The 23425-nt window shown below is 39.3% G+C and overlaps 2 protein-coding genes across 15 annotated transcripts in view; both read right to left on the bottom strand.

Moving 5' to 3' along the window:
• Positions 1-23425, bottom strand: part of LOC100656652 (protocadherin gamma-C5) — a 165450-nt gene that overhangs the window by 53905 nt on the left and 88120 nt on the right. The window lies entirely within an intron of this gene.
• On the bottom strand, positions 1343-19234 carry LOC135228576 (protocadherin gamma-B7-like; the record flags this gene model as incomplete). The annotated part of the gene is made up of 1 exon (XM_064275560.1): positions 1343-19234. A coding segment is annotated over one exon (669 nt), but the record flags the coding sequence as incomplete, so codon positions are not given.

Here is a 23425-nt window from a genome sequence, read left to right as displayed (position 1 = left end):
AACTGAAGAATTCTCAGAGCTCACATAGGGCTGGGAAATGTTTGTTCCATCCAGTTAGAATAAAAAGACCCTGCTGGATACACAAAGCAATCAGAAGAATTACAACGTAGTAATAGAGACAAACTAGCCCAAAGCAAAGAGTACTCTAAACCTTCCCTCATAAAGCCTAAAAACAAGCCTTGAAAAGATCAATCTTATCTGCAGGTAACTTAACTGCCTTTCAAAACAAACTTCAAAAATTCTTAAAGACAAAATAAATAAATAAACAAACCTTAAAGACACAATGATTAGGGAACACTGAGCTTCTCTTTTTTTTTTTTTCTGTTTAATAATCTGTTTTTTTAAATTAATTTTTATTGTGCTTCAAGTGAACATTTACAAATCAAGTCAGACTGTCACATATAAGTTTATATACACCTTACTCCATGCTCCCACTTGCTCTCCCCCTAATGAGTCAGCCCTTCCAGTCTCTCCTTTCGTGACAATTTTGCCAGCTTCCAACTCTCTCTATCCTCCCATCCCCTCTCCAGACAGGAGATGCCAACACAGTCTCAAGTGTCCACCTGATATAAATAGCTCACTCTTCATCACCATCTCTCTCCTACCCACTGCCCAGTCCATTTCATGTCTGATGAGTCGTCTTCAGGAATGGTTCCTGTCCTGGGCCAACAGAAGGTTTGGGGACCATGACCACTGGGATTCCTCTAGTCTCAGTCAGACCATTAAGTATGGTATTTTTATGAGAATTTGGGGTCTGCATCCCACTGATCTCCTGCTCCCTCAGGGGTCCTCTGTTGTGCTCCCTGTCAGGGCAGTCATCGGTTGTGGCTGGGCACCAACTAGTTCTTCTGGTCTCAGGATGATGTAGGTCTGTGGTTCATGTGGCCCTTTCTGTCTCTTGGGCTCTTAGTTATCGTGTGACCTTGGTGTTCTTCATTCTCCTTTGCTCCAGGTGGGTTGAGACCCATTGATGCATCTTAGATGGCCGCTTGTTAGCATTTAAGACCCCAGATGCCACATTTCAAAGTGGGATGCAGAATGTTTTCTTAATAGAATTATTTTGCCAATTGACTTAGAAGTCCCCTTAAACCATGGTCCCCAAACCCCCACCCTTGCTCCACTGACCTTTGAAGCATTCAGTTTGTCCTGGAAACTTCTTTGCTTTTGGTCCAGTCCAGTTGAGCTGACCTTCCATGTATTGAGTATTGTCCTTCCCTTCACCTGAAGCAGTTCTTATCTACTAATTAATCAGTAAAAAACCCTCTCCCACCCTCCCTCCACCCCCCCCCCGTAACCACAAAAGTATGTGTTCTCGGTTTATACTATTTCTCAAGATCTTATAATAGTGGTCTTATACAATATTTGTCCTTTTGCAACTGACTAATTTCGCTCAGCATAATGCCTTCCAGGTTCCTCCATGTTATGAAATGTTTCACAGATTCGTCACTGTTCTTTATCGATGCGTAGTATTCCATTGTGTGAATATACCACAATTTATTTAACCATTCATCCATTGATGGACACCTTGTTTGCTTCCAGCTTTTTTGCTATTGTAAACAGAGCTGCAATAAACATGGGTGTGCATGTATCTGTTTGTGTGAAGGCTCTTATTTCTCTAGGGTATATTCTGAGGAGTGGGATTTCTGGGTTGTATGGTAGTTCTATTTCTAACTGTTTAAGATAACGCCATATAGATTTCCAAAGTGGTTGTACCATTTTACATTCCCACCAGCAGTGTATAAGAGTTCCAATCTCTCTGCAGCCTCTCCAACATTTATTATTTTGTGTTTTTTGGATTAATGCCAGCCTTGTTGGAGTGAGATGGAATCTCATCTTAGTTTTCATTTGCATTTCTCTAATGGCTAATGATCGAGAGCATTTTCTCATGTATCTGCTATGAGCTTCTCTTAAGGGCGATCGAAAACTTCAGGAATGGTGATGGTTGAACAACACAATGAACATATTTAATGTCACTGAACACGTGAAGATTGTTGAAATGGCAAATGTTTTATTACCACATACTATTTACCACACACACATAAAAAAAAAAATTCTTAAAGAAAGGCAACAAAATCCAAACACTCAAAAATGTATCTTTTAGAGATAGAAACATTACTAGACCCGTAAAAAAGCAGCCAATTTTTACCCAAAACCAGAAAGGAAATTATCAATAGAAATAACAGGGATGATGAAATTAGCAGACAAGGACTTTAAAACAGCTATTATACATATGCTCAAGAATTTAAAGGAAAACATGAAGATAATGAGGTGAGAAATGAAACAAAAACAAGATTCAAATGGAACTTCTAAAGGTGAAAAATACAATATGTGAAATGGAAACTTCATGAAACGGGATTAGCAGCCGATTAGACCTTAAAGAAGAAAAGATCACTGAACTTGAAAACATGGCAATAGAAATTACCCAAGCTGAAGCACACAGAGAAAAAAGACTGGGGGAAAAAATAGAACCTCAATGAGCTGTGGGAAAATATCAAGTGATGTAACATAAGTGTAGTTGGAGTTTCAGGGTTTGGTGGTGGTGTTGGAGGGGAAGCAGAAATAATATATGCATAAATGTGCCCAAAACTTTCTAAATTTGAAGAAAATTATAAACCCACAGATTCAAGAAGTTCAAAAAACCCCATGTAAGGTAAGCATAAAGAAAAATACACCAAGGTACATAGTAATCAAATTGCTGTAAACCAATGGTAGAAAAAAAGTTAGAAGCAGGCAGATAAAAAAGAAGCATCAAGTATAGGGAAACAAAGATAAGAATGACTGCAAACTTCTCATCAGAAACAATACAAGACAAAAAACAGAGGACCAACATCTTTAAAGTGCTGAAAGAGAAAAGCCCTGTCAACACAGAATTCTAAAATGAAGATTTTTATTTCAGACAAACAAAAGCTGAGAAAATTCATGCTCAGCAGACCTGCACTATAAGAAATGTTAAAGGAAATTCTTCAGGCTGAAGGAAAATGACACCAGATGGAAATTTGCATCTACATAAAGAAATGAGTGACATAAATGATAAAAATGCAGGTAAATATTAATGACTTTTCCTCTCACTTTTTAATTTCTTTAAAAGATAATTAACCATTTAAAGCAAAAATAATGACAGCATATTGTGGGGCTTATAATACATGCGGAAATAAAATGTGCGACAACAATAGTTCAAAAAACCAGATGTGGGAAATGAAAGTATATTGTTAGAAAGTAGATGGTAATAAGTGAAAGATGCATATTGTAAGTCCTGGGACCATTACTTAAAAAATTAAACAAAGAAGATATATAATAAACTAATACCAGAGATAAAGTGGGGTACTAAACAATAGTCGGTTAATGTAAAAGAAGGTAGAAAAAGATGAAAGAAGGAATAAACAACAAGGATAAGAAGAAAATAAATACCAAGATGGTAGACTGATCCAATCATATCAATATTACATTAAATGTAGGTGGTCTAAATATTTCAATTAAGAGGCAGAGATTGTCAAACTGGCTTAAAAAAAAAAGCAAGAACTAAGTATATCTATCAACAGAAAATGCACTTTCTATATAAGGGATGAAAAAAGATATACCACGAAAACACTAATTATATGAATGCTCAAGGGCTATATTAATATTCAAAAAAGTAGACCTTGGTACAAAATATATTAGCAGAGATAGAGATATTTCAAAATGCTAAAAGTGTCCAATTGTCAAAGAGATTTAACAATTTTAAATGTGTATGTACCCAAAGATAATTGCTGGGACAAGGAGGGACATTGCATAATGATAAAAGTGTCAATCTACCAAGAAGACATAGCAATCCTAAATGTGTATATACCAAACAACATAGCTTCAAAATACATAAAGCAAAAACTGATAGAACTGAAAGGTAAAATAGAAAAATCCACAATTTTAGTTGGAGACTTCAACATTCTTCTCTCAACAACTGAAACAACTATAAGCAAGGATACAGAAGTGAACAATACCATTAACCAACAGTTATAGAATATTCTACCCAACAACAGCAGAATACACACTCTTTTCAAGCACGCATGGAACATTCTGATCATATCCTGGGTCATGAAACAAATTAAAAAAAAAATTTTAAGTGAAATCATACACAATGTGTTCTTTGACCATACTGGAATTGATCTAGAAATCAACATCATAAATAAATAAATAACAACAGGAAAATTTCTAAACACTTGGAAATAAAACAACACAGTTCTGTATAACCTATACGTCAAAGAGGAAATCTCAGGGAAACTAAAATACATTAAATGAATGAAAATGAAAACACAACATATCAAAATCTGTAGGATGAAGCTAAAGCAAGTCAGTTCCGACTAATAGCGACACTATGTACAACAGAACGAAACACGGCCTGGTCCTGCAACATCCTCACAATCCTTATGTTTGAGCCCATTGCTGTAGCCACTGTGTCAATCCATCTCATTGAGGGTCTTCCTCTTTTTTGCTAAAGCTTTACTTTATCAAGCATGATATCCTTTTCCAGGGACTGGTTCCTTCTGATAACATGTCCAAAGTATGTGAGACAGAGTCTTGCCATCCTCTCTTCCAAAGAGCACTCTGGCTGTATTTCCTCCAAGATAGACTTGTTTGTTCTTCTGGCAGTCCGTGGTATATTCAATATTCTTTGCCAACACCATAATTCGAAGGCATCAATTCTTCTTCCCTCTTCCTTATTCACTGTCCAGCTTTCCCATGTGTGTGAGACAATTGAAAACACCATAGCTTTGGCCCAGGGCACCTTAGTTCTCAAAGCGACATCTTTGCTTTTTAGCACTTTGAAGAGGTCTCTGCAGCAGATTTGCCTGATGCAATATGTTGTTTGATTTCCTCACTGCTGCTTCCATGGGTGTTGATTGTGAATCCAAGTAAAAGGAAATCCTTGACAACTTCAACGTTTTTTCCATTTATCATGATGTTGCGTATTGGTCCAGTTGTGAGGACTTTTGCCTTCTTTATGTTGAGGTGTAATCCATTCTGAAGGCTGTGGTCTTTGATCTTCTTCAGTAAGTGCTTCAGGTCCTCTTTACTTTCAGCAAGCAAGGTTGTGTCACCAGCATAAGACTGGTTGTTAATGAGTCTTCCTCCAAGTCTGATGCCCCCATTCTTCTTCATAGAGTCCAGCTTCTCAGATTATTTGCTCAGCATACAGATTGAATAGTTATGGTGAAAGGATACAACCTTGACACACACCTTTCCTGAGTTTAAACCATGAAGTATCCCCTTGTTTTGTTCAAACGACTGCCTCTTGATCCATGTACAAGTTCCTCATGAGCACAATTAAGTGTTCTGGAATCCCCATTCTTTGCAATGTTATCCATAATTTGTTATGATTCACACAGTCCAATGCCTTTGCATAGTCAATAATACACAGGTAAACATCTTTCTGGTATTCTCTGCTTTCAGCCAGGATCCATCTGACATCAGCAATGATACCCTGGTTCCACGTCTTCTGAATTTGGTTTGAATTTCTGGCAGTTCCCTGTTGATGTACTGCTGCAGCTGCTTTTGAATGATCTTCAGCAAAATTTTACTTGAGTGTGATATTAACGATATTGTTCAATAATTTTCCTATTCGTTTGGGTCACCTTTCTTGGGAATAGGAATAAATATGAATCTCTTCCAGTCAGTTGGCCAGGTAGCTGTCTCCCAAATTTCTTGGCATAGATGAGTGGGCACTTCCAGCACTGCATCCATTTGCTGAAACATCGCAATTGATATTCCATCAATTCCTGGAGCCTTGTTTTTCACCAATGCCTTCAGTGCAGCTTGGACTTCTCGCTTCAGTACCATCAGCTCCTGATCATATACTACCTCCCGAAATGGCTGAACATTGACCAATTCTTTTTGGTACAGTGATTGTGTATTCCTTTCATATTCTCTTAATGCTTCCTGCATCAATTAAAATTTTCCCTGTAGAATCCTTCACTATTGCAACTCAAGGCTTGAATTTTTCTTCAGTTCTTTTAGCTTGAGAAATGCTGAGCGTGTTCTTCCCATTTGGTTTTCTATCTCCAGGTCTTTGGACATGTCGTTATAATATTTCGTCTTCTCAAGCCACCCTTTGAAATCCTCTGTTCAACTCTTTTCAAGTATTATACTTACATATGCAAAGAGCTGTATCTACAGTAGATGGTGTAAAGGAGAGAAAAGAGATAGAGGAGGGAGTGACAATTTTCTGAGTGTACTTTTTTGGTATTGTTTTGACTTTAACTATGTTAATGTTTTAATATTCAAAAATAATACTAAACCAACAAAGATGGGGAAAGACTCTAAAAATGCATTTAATAGAAAAAAATGAACTTAAGTGTATTTCAAATGAATAACATAACCACACTACAAGTAACTTTTCAACAGAGTGCTTTTGAACATTTGAATATAGTAGTTAGACCATATACCCTCAGTCTAAAGACAAACAGTTGCAACCAAATCTTGAACTCTATTTAATATGTTGGTTTTTCACACTGACATGCAATTCTGAAACCACTTTCTGTGTATCGCCAGATCAAGCAAATGAGTAAATACATGCATAATATTGGGAGTTAGGGTTCTCACTGTTGGAAAAGGAAGATACAAAGATGGAAGGGGGGAAGGGAGTTGAACTGGAAGTATCAATGTGAACTCATGATTCTGAGGGTGTGTGTAGATAGAGATGTGTTTGTGAGTATATTTCCTGCCTCTGTCTGATGAAAAGACCTGGCAACAGTGACACCCAATTAGCAATGAATATACTTAGCACCCAGATGTTGGTTTGTAAACATTGTGCCTTACCAAAAGAAGCAGGGCTTTTGGGGTAAATGGCTCATTCCAGGACTGAAGCAGGGAAAGTAGAAAAGAAAGGAAAATGCATATGGGCCATAAAAGAATAAAGGAGAAGAGAAAGCTTTTTCTTACAGTATAATGCCAACTAATAAGTATACCCACTAACCAAACCCACTGCCGCCGAGTCGATTCTGACTCACAGTGACCCTATAGGACAGAGTAGAACTCCCCCATAGAGTTTCCAAGGAGCACCTGCTGGATTTGAACTGCCAACCTCTTGGTTAGCAGCTGTAGCACTTAACCACTACACCACAAGGTTTCCACTAATAAGTATAGAAGAAATTATTATAAAGAGTTTAAAAATTACCTTCACTTGAGTGTGGACTGGACCTAGTGACTTGCTTCTAATGTGCAGAATACGGCAAAAGTGATGGGATGTCACTTCAAAAATTAAGTTTACAAGATGTGGCTTCCATCTTGCTTGCCCTTTCTGACACTCTTGTTTGCTTTGATGGAAGCCAGTCGCCATGTTTTGAGCTGCCCTATGGAGAGGTCCACGTTGCAAGGTAACTGAGGGAATCCCCTAGACAACATCCAGAAAGAAACTGGAGCCGTCACCCCAACAGCCCACAAGGAACTGAGCCTTGCCAAAAATCATGTGAGAGAGCTTAGAAACGATGCTCTCTCAGTTGAGCCTTCAGACAAGACAGGAGCCCTAGCTGACACCTTGATTGTACCTTTGTGAAAGGCTTTGAGGCAGGGGTGCTCAGAAGAGCCATCAGATTCATGATCCACAAAACCTATGAAATAATAAATATTTGTTGTTTTAAGCCACTAAATTTGGGAGTAATTTGTTACACAGCAATAGATAACTAATATACTGCCAAAAATACATAACTTGAATCTAATCATGAAGGAACATAAAACAAACCCAAATTAAGGGGCATGCTACAAAATAAATAGCTTATAGTCTTTAAAAATTGCAATGTCATGAAAGACAAAGAAAGGCTGAGGAACTGTTTCAGATTAAAGAAAACTAGAGAGACATGACAACTACGTGCAATGTGTGATTCTGCACATAAATATATATATATATATATAATACAGGAAATTATTGGGGAAATTGGTGGAATTTGAATATGGACTGTAGATTAGATTGTATACATGTTAAACATTCTGATTTTCATTATCGTACTTCAGTTATGTAAAAAAAAAGTCCTTGTCCTTAGGAAATACACAATGAAGTATTTAGAAATAAGGATGTGTATATACATATAATAATGGATGTATACATATGTGTGTATATATACAGAGTTGCTGTTGAGTCTATTCTGACTGATGGCTACCCCATGTGTTTCAGAGTAGAACGGTGCTACATAGGGTTGCCTCTGGGCAAGTTCAAACTGCTCTCGTGGAGATTACCTTTCACCTCTTCTGTTATTTAGTCCTGTTGAATCTATTTCCTAAATATATCTCCAGTACACTCATTTATTTCTCTTTCCACTGCCACCCCTTTAATCCCAGGCAGCACCATTTCTTACCAGGAACATTGCCAGTCTCCCATCTGGTATCCCTACTCCCGTTTGTAACCCTCATAAATTCATTCTCCACAGAGCAGCCAGAGTGATATTTTAAATATTCAAATCCTATCTTGTCACTGCCTTTTTAAAAACCATTAAATGGCTCCTAAGTACAAGGGTACTTAGAATAAAATATTTAATATGGCATATAAGGCTCTGCCTACCTTATTAGCCTCATCTAATTATTTTCCATTTCTAGCCTCCCTAAAAAAAAAAGCCCTTTTCAATTGATCGAAACAGTCTCACCTTTCTTTCTTTGGGATAATTACATATCTGCCTAACCAAGACTTCTTTACTTTCCTTATTGCCTAGCTAATTTCTACCCATCCTTAAATACCACTGTCGGAAAGAAGCCTTCCCTGATTCTGCAGACTAGGCCAGGCCTCTCTAATATACGTTTTCTTGGCATCCCGGTATTTCTGTTTTGTACCATTTATTAGACTTGTAAAAGACATTTAATGGACATGTCCGCTAAGGCAGGAGTTATATCTGCTTTGTTCACTGCTGCATTCTTGGCAGCTAGGACATTGTCTCATATGCAGTTAATAATATTACAAAGCCGTTAATAATATTTGTTATGCAAATGAACGAACAAGTCACCCATACTAGACTTGGGGCAGTATGTTCTTGAGTGAGCTCTCCCAACCTATATCCTGCAGTAGAAGCCTAAGATTATGCGGAAGTGGCTTAGTCTTAGGGTACAGGGCAGAAGGAACTGCAATATGGTGTGAGAATAGAGCACTCTGTACCTCTTATTTTTCAAAAGCATATAGATTATACAAAAATCAATAGTTTTTCTCTATACCATGAATGAAAAATTAGAAAATGAAATTTAAAAACAATACTATTTCCAGTAACATAAAAATCTAGGATTATTTAATAAAAGATAATATAAGACATCTACGCTGGAAACTATAACGCATTGCTGAGAGAAATTAACGAACACCTAAATTATTAGAAAGATATGCCATGCTCATGAATTGAAAGTCTCAATACTGTTGAGATGACAATCTACACACACACACACACACACACACACATGCACAATTAATCAACAGATTCAAGACAATCCCATTTAAAATTCCAGCAAGCTTTTCACCCCTGGAAATCGACAAGGTGATTTTCATTTATTTGGAAAGACAAAGGACCAAGAAGAGTCAAAACAGTCTTGAAAAATAGGAGTTGCAAGACCTACCTACCTGACTTGAAGACTTATGGTAAAGCTACAACATTCAAGACAGTATGATACTGGCAAAGAGACAGACAAATAGATCAATGGAACATGACAGAGAGTCCAGAAATAGACCCATATATATCAGTCAAATGACTTTCCTGTAAGGATGTCAAAGCAATTAAATAGGAAAAGGAAACTCTTTCCAACAAATGGTGCTGGAAAAACTAAGCATTCACATGGGAAAATAAAGAACCTCATGCCCTACCTCATACCACATGCAAAAATCAATTTGTGTGTAAATTAGACCTCAATTTTTTTTTAAGGTAATAGAAAATAAGGGTCAACTGGTGTTAAATAAGTGCGCTTTGCTCACCAGGAATACTCCTACCTCCCCTAATATGCTGTCAGAGCAAAGTATTGCACAAAATAGAGCCAGAGTATGCCAGTGATACATATTTGTCTTGGACGCTTACCTTTTCTTGGATTCCAAGCTTTAGCTGTTGTTGTTGTTAAGTGCTGTGGAGCCGGTTCCTACGCATATTGACTCTATGTACAGAAAAGCAAAACACTGCCTGGATCTGTGCCATCATATTTTGAGTGCCTTCCAACCTGAGGGGCTCATCTTCTGGTACTATATCAGACAATATTTTGCTGCTACTCATAAGGTTTTCACCAGCCAATTTCTTCAGAAGTAGACCGCCAGGTCCTTCTTCCTAGTTTGTGTTAGTCTGGAAACTCCACTGAAATGCGTCCACCAAGCGTGACCCTTCTGGTATTTGAAATACCAGTGGCAAAGCTTCCAGTATCACAGCAACACACAAGCCACCACTTTAGTAGATTCTTCAACTGAGCATCAGAATTCAGGTTGAAGATGCCAAATTATCAGGTTTGCTGAATTCTTTTTAGAGACCAACACCAAGATAGCATTTATAGTAAAATTAATATAGCTTAGATAAACTACAGAATCCATGCCAATTTGGAGCCCTACTGTGACTGACCAATCAGACACATTTTTATACATCTCCCTATCAAGATGCATTGATAATTACTGGTGATTGGAACGTGAAAGTTGGAAACAAAGAAGGGAGATTGGTAGTTGGAAAATATGGCCTTGGTGATAGAAATGACATGGGAAATCACATGACAGAATTCTGCAAGATCAACAACTTCTTCATTGCAAATACCCTTTTCAACAACATAAACAGTTACTATACACATGTACCTCCCTGAATGGACCACACAGGAATCAAATCTGCATCTGCAGAGAGAGATGATGGAGAAGCTCAATATCATCAGCCAGAACACAGCCAGAGGCCAACTGCAGAACAGACCATCAATTGCTCCTATGCAAGTTCAAGTTGAAACTGAAGAAAATTAAAACAAGTCCGTGGTAGCCAAATTCCGAACTTGAGTATATCCCACCTGAATTTGGAGACCATCTCAAGAATAGATTCAACGCATTGAACACTAATGACTAAAGATCAGACAAGTCTGGGAGGACATCATACATGAAGAAAGCAAAAAGTCATTAAAAAGACAGGGGAGAACAGAATTGAGAATCCAGACATAAATCCATCCACATATGAGCAGCTGATATTTGACAAAGGCCCAAAGTCAGTTAAATGGGGAAAAGATAATCTGTTTAACAAATGGTGCTGGCATAACTGGATATCCATCTGCCAAAAAATGAAACAAGACCTATACCTCACACCGTGCACAAAAACAACTCAAAACGGGTCAAAGACTTAAATATAAAATATAAAACGATAAAGATCATGGAAGAAAAAATAGGGACACCGTTAGGAGCCCTACACATGGCATAAACAGTATACAAAACATTACTAACAATGCAGAAGAAAAACTAGATAACTGGGAGATCCTAAAAATCAAACACCTATTCTCAACCAAAGACTTCACCAAAACAGTAAAAAGAGTACCTACAGACTGGGAAAAAGTTTTTAGCTATGACATTTCTGATCTGCGTCTGATCTCTAAAATCTACATGATACTGCAAAAACTCAACTACAAAAAGACAAATAACCCAATTAAAAAATGGGCAAAGGATATGAACAGACACTTCACTAAAGAAGACATTCAGGTAGCTAAAAGATACATGAGGAAATGCTCACGATTATTAGCCATTACAGAAATGCAAATCAAAACTACAATGAGATTCCATCTCACTCCAACAAGGTTGGCATTAATCCAAAAAACACAAAATAATAAATATTGGAGAGGTTGTGGAGAGATTGGAACACTTATACACTGCTGGTGGGAATGTAAAACATGAAACAGTACAACCACTTTGGAAATCGATTTGGCACATCCTTAAAAAACTAGAAATAGAATTACCATAAGATCCAGCAATCCCACTCCTTGGAATATATCCTAGAGAAATAAAAGCCCTCATTCAAATAGATATATGCACACTCATGTTCATTGCTGCACTGTTCACAATAGCTACAAGATGGAAAAAACCTAGGTGCCCATCAACAGACAAATGGATAAACAAACTATGGTATATTCACACAATGGAATACTACATATTGATAAAGAACAGTGATGAATCCCTGAAACATTTCATAACATGGAGAAATCTGGAAGGTATTATGCTGAGTGAAATTAGTCAGTTGCAAAAGGACAAATATTGTATAAGAACACTATTAAAATCACTGGAGAAATAGTTTAAACAGAGGAGAAAATATTCTTTGATGGTTACGAGAGGGGGAGGGAGGGAGAGGGGTTTTCACTAATTAGATAGTAGATAAGAATTATTTTAGGTGAAGGGAAAGACAACACAATACAGGCAAGGTCAGCACAACTGGACTACACTAAAAGCAAAGAAGTTTCTTGAATAAACTGAATGCTTTGAAGGCCAGAGTACAGGGCCAGGGGTTTTGGAACCATGGTTTCAGGTGACATCTAAGTCAATTGGCATAATAAAATCTATTAAGAAAACATTCTGCATCCCACTTTGGAGAGTGGCTTCTGGGGTTTTAAATGGTAGCAAGCAGCCATCTAAGATGCATCAATGGGTCTCGACCCACCTGGAGCAAAGGAGAATGGACAGCACCAAAGACAAGGTAATTATGAGCCCAAGAGACAGAAAGGACCACATAAACCAGAGACTACATCAGCCTGAGACCAGAAGAACTAGATGATGCCTGGCTACAACCGAAGACTGCCCTGACAGGGAACACAACAGAGAACCCCTGAGGGAGCAGGAGAGCAGTGGGATGCAGACCTCAAATTCTCGTAAAAAGACCAGACTTAATGGTCTGACTGAGACTAGAAGGACCCCGAGGCCATGGTCCCCAGATCTTCTGTTAGCCCAAGACAGGAACCATTCCCAAAGCCAACTCTTCAGACAGGGATTAGACTGGACTATGGGATAGAAAATGATACTGGTGAAGAGTGAGCTTCTTGGATCAAGTAGACACATGAGACTATGTTGGCATCTCCTGTCTGGAGGGGAGATGAGAGGGCAGAGGGGATCAGAAGTTGGCCAAATGGACACAAAAATGGAGTGGAGGGAAGGAGAGTGCTGTCTCCTTAGGGGAAGAGCAATTAGGAGTATATAGCAAGGTGTATATAAATTTTTGTATGAGACTGACTCGATTTGTAAACTTTCACTTAAAGCACAATAAAAACTAAAAAAAGAGAGAGAAGGGCAAGGAAAAAAAAAAAGACAGGGAAGAAAGAAAATACCAAAATGAAAGTCAGAAGAGACTCTGAAAACTACTCTAAGAGAACATAGAGTAGCTAAGGTGAATGGAAGAAATGATGAAGTAAAAGAGCTGAACAGATTTCAAAGGGCAGCTTGAGCAGCCAAAGTACTATAATGAAATATACAAAGGCCTAGAGTTAGAAAACCAGAGACAGAACATGCTTGGCATTTCTCAAGCTGAAAGAACTGAAAAAAAAAAAAATTCAAGCTTCAAGTTGCAATTTTGAAGGATTCTCTGGGTAAAATATTGAATGATGCAAGAAGTATCAAAAGTAGATTGAAGGAATTCACCAAGTCAATGTACCAAAAAGAACTGATCGAAGTTCAACCATTTCAGAGGTAGCATATGATCAAGAACTGATGGTACTGAAGGAAGAAGTCCAAGCTTCACTGAAGGCATTTGAGAAAAACAAGGCTCCAGGAATTGACTGAATACCAATTGAGACATTTTGACAAATGAATGCAGCACTGGAAGTGCTCACTCGTCTATGCCAAGAAAATTAGAAGACAGATACCTGGTCAACTGACTGGAAGAGATCCATATTTGTGCCCATTCCAAAGAAAGGTGACCCAAAAGGAGGCAGAAATTATCAAACAGTATCATTAATATCACACTTAAGTAAAATTATGCTGAAAAAAAAATGCTGAAGGTAATTCAAAAACAGTTGCAGCAGTACATCAACAGGGAGCTGCCAGAAACTCAAGCCAGATTCAGAAGAGGACATGGAATGAGGGAGATCATTGCTGATGCCAGAGGCATCTTGACTGAAAGCAGAGAATACCAGAAAGATGTTTACCCGTATTTTTTTGACTATGCAAAGGCATTTGACTGCGTGAATCATAACAGATTATGGACAACATTGCAAAGAATGTTAATTCCAGAACACACTTAATTGTGTTTATGCAGAACCTCTACATAGATCAAGAGGCAGTCTTTCCAACAGAACAATGGGATACTGTATGGTTTAAAATCAGGAAACGTGTGTGTCAGGGTTGTATCCTTTCACCATATTTATTCAACCTGTATGCTGAGCAAATAACCCAAGAAGCTGGACTATATGAAGAAGAATGTGGCAACAGGCTTAGAGGAAAACCCATTAATGACCTGTGATATGCAGATGACACAAATCTGTTTGCTGAAAGTCAAGTGGACTTGAAGCATTTACTGATGAAGATCAAGGACTATAACCTTTAGTATGGATTACACCTCAAAATAAAGAAAGCAAAAATCCTCACAACTGGACAAATAAGCAACATTGTGATAAACAGAGAAAATATTGAAATTGTCAAGGATTTCATTTTACTTGGTCTCACAATCAACGCCCATGGAAGCAGCAGTCAAGAAATCAAATGACATATCGCATTGGGCAAATCTGCTTCAAAAGACCTCTTTAAAGTGTTTTAAAAAACAAAGATGTCACCATGAGGACTAAGCTGTGCCTGATCCAAGCCATAGTGCTTTCTATCACCTCATACACATGGGGAAGCTGGACAATGAATAAAGAAGACTGAAGGAGAATTGATGCGTTTAAATTATGGTGTTGGTGGAGAATATTGAATACACCGTGAACTGCTAGAAGAACTAACACGTTTGTCTTGGAAGAAGTACAGGCAGGGTACTCCTTAGATGTGAGAATGACGAGACCTTGTCTCATGTTATCAGAAGGGACGAGTCCCTGGAGAGGACATCATGCTTGGCAAGGTAGAGGATCAGTGAAAAAGAGGAAGACCCCGAATGTCATGGATTGAAACAGTGGCTGCAACAATAGGCTCAAACATAATGACTGTAAGGATGACGCAGCACAGGGCAGTGTTTCATTCTGTTGTCCATAGGGTCACTATGAGTCGGAACTGACTTGACAGCACCCAGCTATAACAACAACTGATGTTATTTTTTTTCATGACTTACCAGTAACTCTCTTTTCATTCTTTTCAGAGTTTTTGTATTACTTTACCTAATTTGCTTTTCCAAAGGTAACTGTTTTCTTTTTTGGGGGAGGAGGTTCATAATTTAGATTGCAAGCTTCCGATTCACTATTGTTCCCCTAATCAGTCAAATATCCAATATATCATTGACATTGAAATAGTTAATTATATAATAAGGCATTTTGTATGCAAATGTTATTCCATAAGTTTTGAAGTGTTTGTAAACAGAATGTTCAGTGAAATGCTGTGCTAACATTATTTGAATCCATTTGTGTAATCACCTGATTACAAGGAATAGTCCATCTCTAGCATTCTATGCTAGTTCTTACTTACTTAAAGCATTTCTGCTGGCCTAAGTTGCCAAGCCTTAAATGGGTTATAGGAGGGAAGCCCTGTTTTTTACTCTAAAGAACTACGGAGTGGACAGGGGTGGGAAACAAAACACAGCCTAACTTCTGCTGGTTCTCATAACGCAGTTTGAGGAGCAAAGCTTAGAGTGAGAAAGAGACTGGAGCACCCAGTCATAAGAAACCCGTCAGTGGAACAATAATTTTCAAGGTTAGGACTAGTAACTTCCATTAGTCTTATTCCTAAATTTGTTGAAATGATAGGTTAACTTTATCAGCCGGATTTTTTTTGCAGTGAGAAAAAGAAAAACACATGTCCTGTTTAGAAGTGACAGTGAGTTGTGCATCTTTTATTTTATAACGATAAAAAGAAAATCTAAGAGAATATGGAAAACATTACTTAAAAATTGTCAGAAATTGACTTCCTTTACCTCAGGGTTTAAAAATGGCATACACCAACTTTCAGAGAAGCTTTCTGATAAAGTCTAAATTTCTCTCTACCTACCTTTTCCTTTCCACCCAACAGTGGATTGAATCAAGATTTCTCCCCTTTGTCAACACAATTTGAATATTGAAGCAAAATCATGAAATACAATCAAAACACATTACCATGGCCTAAACCAAAAAACCAAATGAATTGCCATAGCGTCAGTTCAAACTCCTGGCAGCTCCCTGTGTGTCAGGGCAGAGCTGTGCTCACAGGGTTTTCAACGGGTCAACTCTGCTGAAGGAAATCACCAGGACTTCCTTCAGAGGTGGATTCTAACCAAGCTTGAGTTAGCAGCCAAGCATGGTAAGGAGGGCCTGATCATGGCCTGTTGTTGTTAGGTGCCCTGGAGTCAGTTTCGACCCATAGCAACCCTCGGTACAACAGAACGAAACACTGCCCTATCTTGCACCATCCTCACAATCCTTGCTATGTTTGAGCCCATTGTTGCAGCCACTGTGTCAATCCATCTCAGTGAGGGTGTTCCCTTTTTTTTACTCACCCTCTAATTTCCAAGCATGATGTCCTCCTCCAGGGACAGTTCCTGCTGATAACATGTCCACAGTACATGAGACAATGTCTCGCCATCCTTTCTTCTAAGGAGCACTCTGGCTGTACTTTTCCCAAGATAGATTTGTTCGTTCTTCTGGCAGTCCATGGTATATTCAATATTCTTTGCCAACACCATAATTCAAAGGCTTCAATTCTTCTTTGGTCTTCCTTATTCATTGTACAGCTTTCATATGCATATGAGGTGATTGAAAACACCATGGCTTAGGTCAAAAACAAAAACAAACAAACCCACTGTGTCCAGTTGATTCCAACCCTATAGGACAGAGTAGAACTGCCCCATAGAGTTTCCAAGGAGCACCTGGTAGATTCGAACTGGTTAGCAGCGGTAGTACTTAACCACTACTCCACCAAGGTCAAATGCACCTTGATCCCCAAGTTGACATCTTTGCTTTTAGCACTTTAAAGAAGACTTTTGCTGCAGATTTGCCCAATACATACATCATTTGACTTCTTGACTGCTGCTTCCGTGGGTATTGATTATGAATCCAAGTGTGATGAAATCCTTGACAATTTCAATATTTTCTCTGTTTATCACAATGTTGCTTATTAGTCCAGTTGTGAGGATTTTTGCTTTCTTTATCTTGAGGTGTAATCCATACTAAAGGCTGTAGTCCTTGATCTTCATCAGTAAATGCTTCAAGTCCACTTGACTTTCAGCAAACAGGTTTGTGTCATCTGCATATCACAGGTTGTTAATGGGTCTTCCTCCAAGCCTGATGCCACATTCTTCTTCATATAGTCCAGCTTCTTGGGTTATTTGCTCAGCATACAGGTTGAATAAGTATGGTGAAAGGATACAACCCTGACACACACGTTTCCTGGCTTTAAACCATACAGTATCCCATTGTTCTGTTGGAAAGACTGCCTCTTGATCTATGTAGAGGTTCTGCATAAACACAATTAAGTGTTCTGGAATTCCCATTCTCTTCAGTGTTATCTATAGTTTATTACGATCCACACAGTCAAATGCCTTTGCATAGTCGATGAAACACAGGTAAACATCTTTCTAGTAATCTCTGCTTTCAGCTAGGATCCATCTGACATCAGCGATGATATCTCTCTTTCCATGTCTTCTTCTGAATCTGGCTTGAATTTCTGATAGTTCCCTGTCGACGTACTGTTGCAACTGTTTTTTAATTATCTTCAGCAAAATTTTACTTCAGTGTGATATTAATGATATTGTTTGATAATTTCCACATTCTGTTGGATCACCTTTCTTTGGAATGGGCACAAATATAAATCTCTTCCAACTGGCTGGCCAGGTAGCTATTTCCCAAATTTCTTGGCATAGATGAGTGAGCCCTTCCAGCATTGTATCATTTGTTGAAACATTTCAGTTGATAGTTTGTTAATTCATGGAGCCTTGCTTTTTGCCAATGCCTTCATTGCATCTTGGACTTCTTCTTTCAATACCATCAATTTCTTGACCATATGTTACCTCCTGAAATGGTCAAACTTTGAACAATTCTTTTTGGTACAGTAGCTCAGTGTATTCCTTCCATCTCTTTTGATGCTTCCAGTGTCTTTCAATATTTTGCCTACCATGGCCTATCAGGCCCTAAATGGTGCAGCCCCTCTGACACTCCAGTCATCCCTGACCGCTGTCCCTCAAGTTCACCACATGCCAAACAACTTTCTCACCTTAGTGCCTTTGACCTTGCTGCCTGAAATGCTTTTCCCTGAGATCTTTGAAAATAGTTCATGCTGGAAAAAAACTCACTTGTTATTGGACTTGATTTCATCAAGTATTTCTCACTTTGGAGGGTGGACTCTAGTCCAAGCAATCAGATACAGCTCTTTTCCCTGAGGGCATTCCTGCAGTGAGGTTACTATTCAGTCCTGAAAAGCAGGGCTTTAAAAAAGTGAACTCAGTGCTGGAATTGTAGGATATGGCATCCTAGAGTTAGTTACCCTGAAAACCTGGGGCCTAGAGCTGGGTAGAGACCTGCTGTGAAAGAATTTAAGACACGGTCATTTTTGGATTTCCGGCACTTGAAAACTAGCACAAATAATGCAGTCAGGAAGAATAAAAATAACTAAAGCTAAGGCGATTACCAAATAAAAATTAATTTTGGATTCAGTGTGTAACTTTGCATAGTGATCGCTGAGGTCCGGCAGCGCCTCCTGCAGACCGTCTGCGAAGACCAGGAATAGCGTGGCGGAGGCCAAGGGTGGCTGTCCTCCATTGCGCACAGAGATCAGTAGGCGGTTGCAGGCAGGACGCGTCCCTGTTGCCCAAAGTTCACGCTTGTGCACAGCCCCGGGATGGGCTCGTTGGCCTGCAACACGTGGTAGGACAGTCAGGCAGGCGTTGTGCCCCAAGTCTGCTTCCACCGCCATCCCTTTGGTGACCAGGTAGCCCGGCTGCGCAGCGCGCCGCAGTGTGTTGAAGAGCGCCCAACAGTCGGGCCTTAGCGCTGGGTACAGCACCCTGGGCGCATTGTCGTTGCGGTTGCCCAACAGCACGCGCAGGCTCACGTTGGGGCTGAGCGCGGGAGAGCCCCGGTCACGCGCCTGCAGCTTCAGCTCGAAGGCGCGCAGATGCTCCTGGTCAAAGGCGCGCTGCGGAAACACCACCCTGTGTTTTAAACAGCGATTGCTGTACAAGATGCAAAATCTTCGGGAATCATTGTGGAAACAGCAATAAAATCACCTCTGGGACATTGTCATTATTATCGTTTAGAATTTTGATCTCAACAGCACTGGGCAGCCTTGTCCCTTGCTTCCAAAACCATGTTTGTTTGTTTGTTTTTTAATCTCTTCGAAGTCCAATGTACTTGCTTTCATTTCTCCACTATTGTGATCAAGGCCAAACTGGGCTGGGGCACTGTGGGCTGCGAAGACACAGATGACCTTCACGTTGATGCTGTCATTGGGATTTGTGGCCCTCACTTGCACCACAGAGGTTCCCCCGGGGGGGGGCACGTTTTCCCCAAGGCTGACCCTGTACAAGTCCCAGGTGAACACGGGGCAGGGAGGGTTGGGTGGTTATCATTGGCCTCAACTACCAGGATCAGGATCTGAGTGGTGCCACTTCAGGGTCAGGTCCCCACCATCCAAGACTGTCAGAACTATGCAATGGGAGATCTGCTTTTTCGGACTTAGAAGCTTCTCTAACACAAGTTCAATGTATTTCTTTCTACTATTGCTCCCTTTTATTTCGAAGGCAAACGTAGAGTTGGTGCTAAGATGGTAATTTTGTAAGGAATTGGTTCCAACATCTGGATCCTGTGCAGGTTCTATTGCAAATCTTGCTCCAGGCTGGGTCAACTCAGGAAGGTTTGATTTAATAACATTCGTGCTGAACAATAGTGGTGCCATGATTAAAGCGCTTGGCTGCTAACCAAAAGGTCCGCAGTTCAAACCCACCAGCAGCTCTGTGGGAGAAAGATGTAGCAGCCTGCTTCTGTAAAGATTTACAGCTTTGGAAATCCTATGGGGTCACTGTGATTCAACTGGAGGTCAGTGGGTTTGTTTTTTTTTTGGGGGGGGAGATGTTGCTTAAAGTGGGGGATAGTATTGTTCACATCCTAAATCTCTGTGTTAATGTGAAAAACATTTAAAAGATTTTCAACTACTGTTTCTAGACGTATGGTACAAACTATGTTTGGGGGCAAATCTGCTCCGGGTCCATTCTGTTACTCACAAGTAAGTCTCAGCTTTCCTTGCTCAGGTTAAAGTACTCCTTTTCAGCTTTAACCCACAGCTTCTGAGTGGGTAAGTCCTGGACACTGAGCCCCAGATTCTTGGCAACGTTTCCCAACACCGAGCCCTTGCCCAGCTCCTTGGGGTCTGAACAGCGGATCTGCTCAGCGAATGACCCGCAGAACAAAAAACAGCAGGAAGGAAACACTACTTGCCTTGGTCCCACTCGGCCACTCGTCCAGTGCTGTTCCCCATCTCTTTCGCAATCTTTGCTGCTGCTCCAGCCCAGATAAGGCCCTTTTCAAACTATCATTGGATTATAAGGTCTCTAACTAAGAAGTGGAAATCCTGGTGGTGTAGTGTTAAAAGCTACAGCTGCTAACCAAAAGGTTGGCAGTTTGAATCCACGAGGTGCTCCTTGGAAACCCTATGGAGCAGTTCTATCTGTCCTACAGGGTCGCTATAAGTCGGAATCCACTGGACAGCAACGGGTTTTTAGCCAAGAAGCAGCAGATCTAATTGCCAGAGAATCTGTGTGTCCTGAGCAGATATTTTTAGAATCAGGAGTCACAATAGGCCTGTTCCGGGACTGCTTTCTGCTTTGCACTCTGTCCAATTAGGAAAGCCACCAAGTGGGAACCTTGAGGGATCTCCTCACTTATCTGTTTCTCCACTGGCAGACAGCGGTGCTCTGAGTCCCTACTCTAGAACTGCGGCCTGAAGAAATCAGAGTGCCCCAGAGGTTCTCAGCAATTTGCAAGTTGAAAAGCAGTAGTGCAATCTTGTTCACACACAGTTTTTCCTGAGAATTTATCCCTTCGGTGTCCCTAGCATTTGAAGTCAAAATGATCACTTCTTTTTATTTTATCTTGACTTTTAAGAGCATTTTTAGGCTAGAAATCCATGCTTCTCTCTTTCTTTTCTGACGGGAAGTCTTTGTTTTGTTTTGTTTCCTTCATATAACTGTCTCAGGGTGAACCATTGGCTGAATCTTCAGCTGCTAATATATAGATAGCTTCTAAGAAGTCTCACAGTCAATATGCAAATATTATGGGGGACAGAGACACCTATTTTCAAAATTTGACAAACGTCCACTTCCTTAGGTTTGTGTAGATAAGAGTTGGCTCTTACTAGGGATTTGATATTGAAAGAAAGCACTTGTAAAATAATTGGTTTTGGACTATGATTACTTTTCCCAAGAGACCACTTCCTAATCATTGAACTCAAGTGTTTTATTGAGTAATTACAGGGTGTGCAAACCTTCCAACTGTGTGAAATGCTTCAGACTTAAAGATGAATTAGAAAATTATAAGAACCTAAATGATATTATACATAGTAGCATCTTTGAGTAACTTCTCTAAGAGAAATTGTGGAGGTACTAATTTTTTGTGCATATAGATAAACTATTTTATTTGACTCTGTGACGCCATGACAATTTCTTTACATTCTTATGAACCAGAGATCTTCCCATAAAGTACCCAGAAACTTCATCATCTATAAAATTTTTTTTCAATTATGTCTGCCACAGGCTATTTTTTGCTGTCAGTATTTTAAGAATGGGTCTCAAACAGTGTGCTCTGTTGTTAGTAACTTTTTATTAGGTATGGTTTCCTAAAAATTAACTCAAAGTGTAACATTAGAGAATAAGTCTGTCTCTTACCTAAGATACAGATAGGCTCATTAGTTGGATCAACATCCCTTCACAACTATGGGTTCACTTTTTGAACCTGTTGTCTCACTTGAGGAAAAGGTAATTTTTTTTTTTACCAGAAGTATTCAGTTCCTGATCACAGCTATATTCTGTTACATACCACAGAAAACGGTGCATTCATTTATCATTATCCTTCTAATTCATTTTAAAATGGTCTATGGATAAAGTTGTATTGTCTCATCAAGGTTCCTAGACTATTGTTGCTTCAAGGAGCACGATACCTTTTCTAGAATGAAAGTGGGGGCAGAATGTCTTCTGACAGATTAAATTCCAATTCTAGGTGCTACCAACAGTGGATGAGCTTAGCTTCTTCTCTTTTAAGTTATAGCCAAATTACTCTGATTAATTGATTCTACAAAGTGAATATATTAATGACACAGAGGAAGACAAGCAAAGTCCTTGACACTGATGACATATAATTTCATTATCGGAACCAGAAAAAATGTAAACATCCAAACTTCTTGCCCAGTTACTCTCAGAAAATAAAAAACAAAAACTTATCAACAAATATCCTAAAGCTAAGACTGGTATTTTGCGCAGCCACTACCTAAAATTTTCATATTGCCAAAACCAAATAACCCCAACTTTCAGGTTTTGGTGGTCCATTTTTCCAGTTAAATCATCCTAGCAATTGCACTGGGGATAAACTGCTCCTTTAAAATAAGAAGTTTAATAGGGCCCTTGTTTAGATTACTTTATGGTTCAGATAGAGAAAAACTAACAGTCAGAAGATCAATCTTTCCTCTGTTTTTTATGGTCTGCAACTATGGCTTTGCAACAAAAATGTGTCTGGTCACTTAAGATTTTTAAACTATCTTTTGCAAAAGTTTTAAAACACAGTTTTGTTTCCATCCACAGTTCACTCCATTGTACCACCTGGAGAAGCACACAAATAATTATTACTTTTACCAAGAAAGTGTAAAGCATACTGACACGGGAAGCATGAGTCCTTTTCCTATCAACAATAAAAATGGCTACTGTTAATTGGTAAGTAGCTAGTATCAACTGCATGGCTTATGTGGTATCCCTAGTCCTCACACATCTTTTCAAATTAGGAATTAGTATCCCTATTTTGATAAAGCTCAAAGAGATGAAATAACTTGTCAGAGGTCATACAGGAAGTTACCTAAGTGCAAACCCAATGCTTTCTATCATACTACATCTGAAAATTTAAAATACTATTACCAGGTAATCCAGAGATCACATGAATTGTTCATTCATTCAATGACTACTTAATGAGGCCGAATCAACTCAAGGAAACCCTGGTGGTGTAGTGGTTAAGTGCTACAGCTGCTAACCAAGAGACTGGCAGTTCAAATCCACCAGGTGCTCCTTGGAAACTCTATGGGGCAGTTCTACTCTGTCCTATAGGGTCGCTATGAGTCGGAATCAAATCGACTCGACGGCAGTGGGTTTGGGTTGGATTTTTGGTATTCAACTCAAGCCCTGGTGGCACAGTGCTTAAGCGTTTCTCT

Source organism: Loxodonta africana, chromosome 2 (genome assembly GCF_030014295.1).
Source record: "Loxodonta africana isolate mLoxAfr1 chromosome 2, mLoxAfr1.hap2, whole genome shotgun sequence".
Lineage (NCBI taxonomy): Eukaryota > Metazoa > Chordata > Mammalia > Proboscidea > Elephantidae > Loxodonta > Loxodonta africana.
Note: the sequence above shows the minus strand (reverse complement) of the source record. Positions and strands in the feature narration are given on the sequence as shown.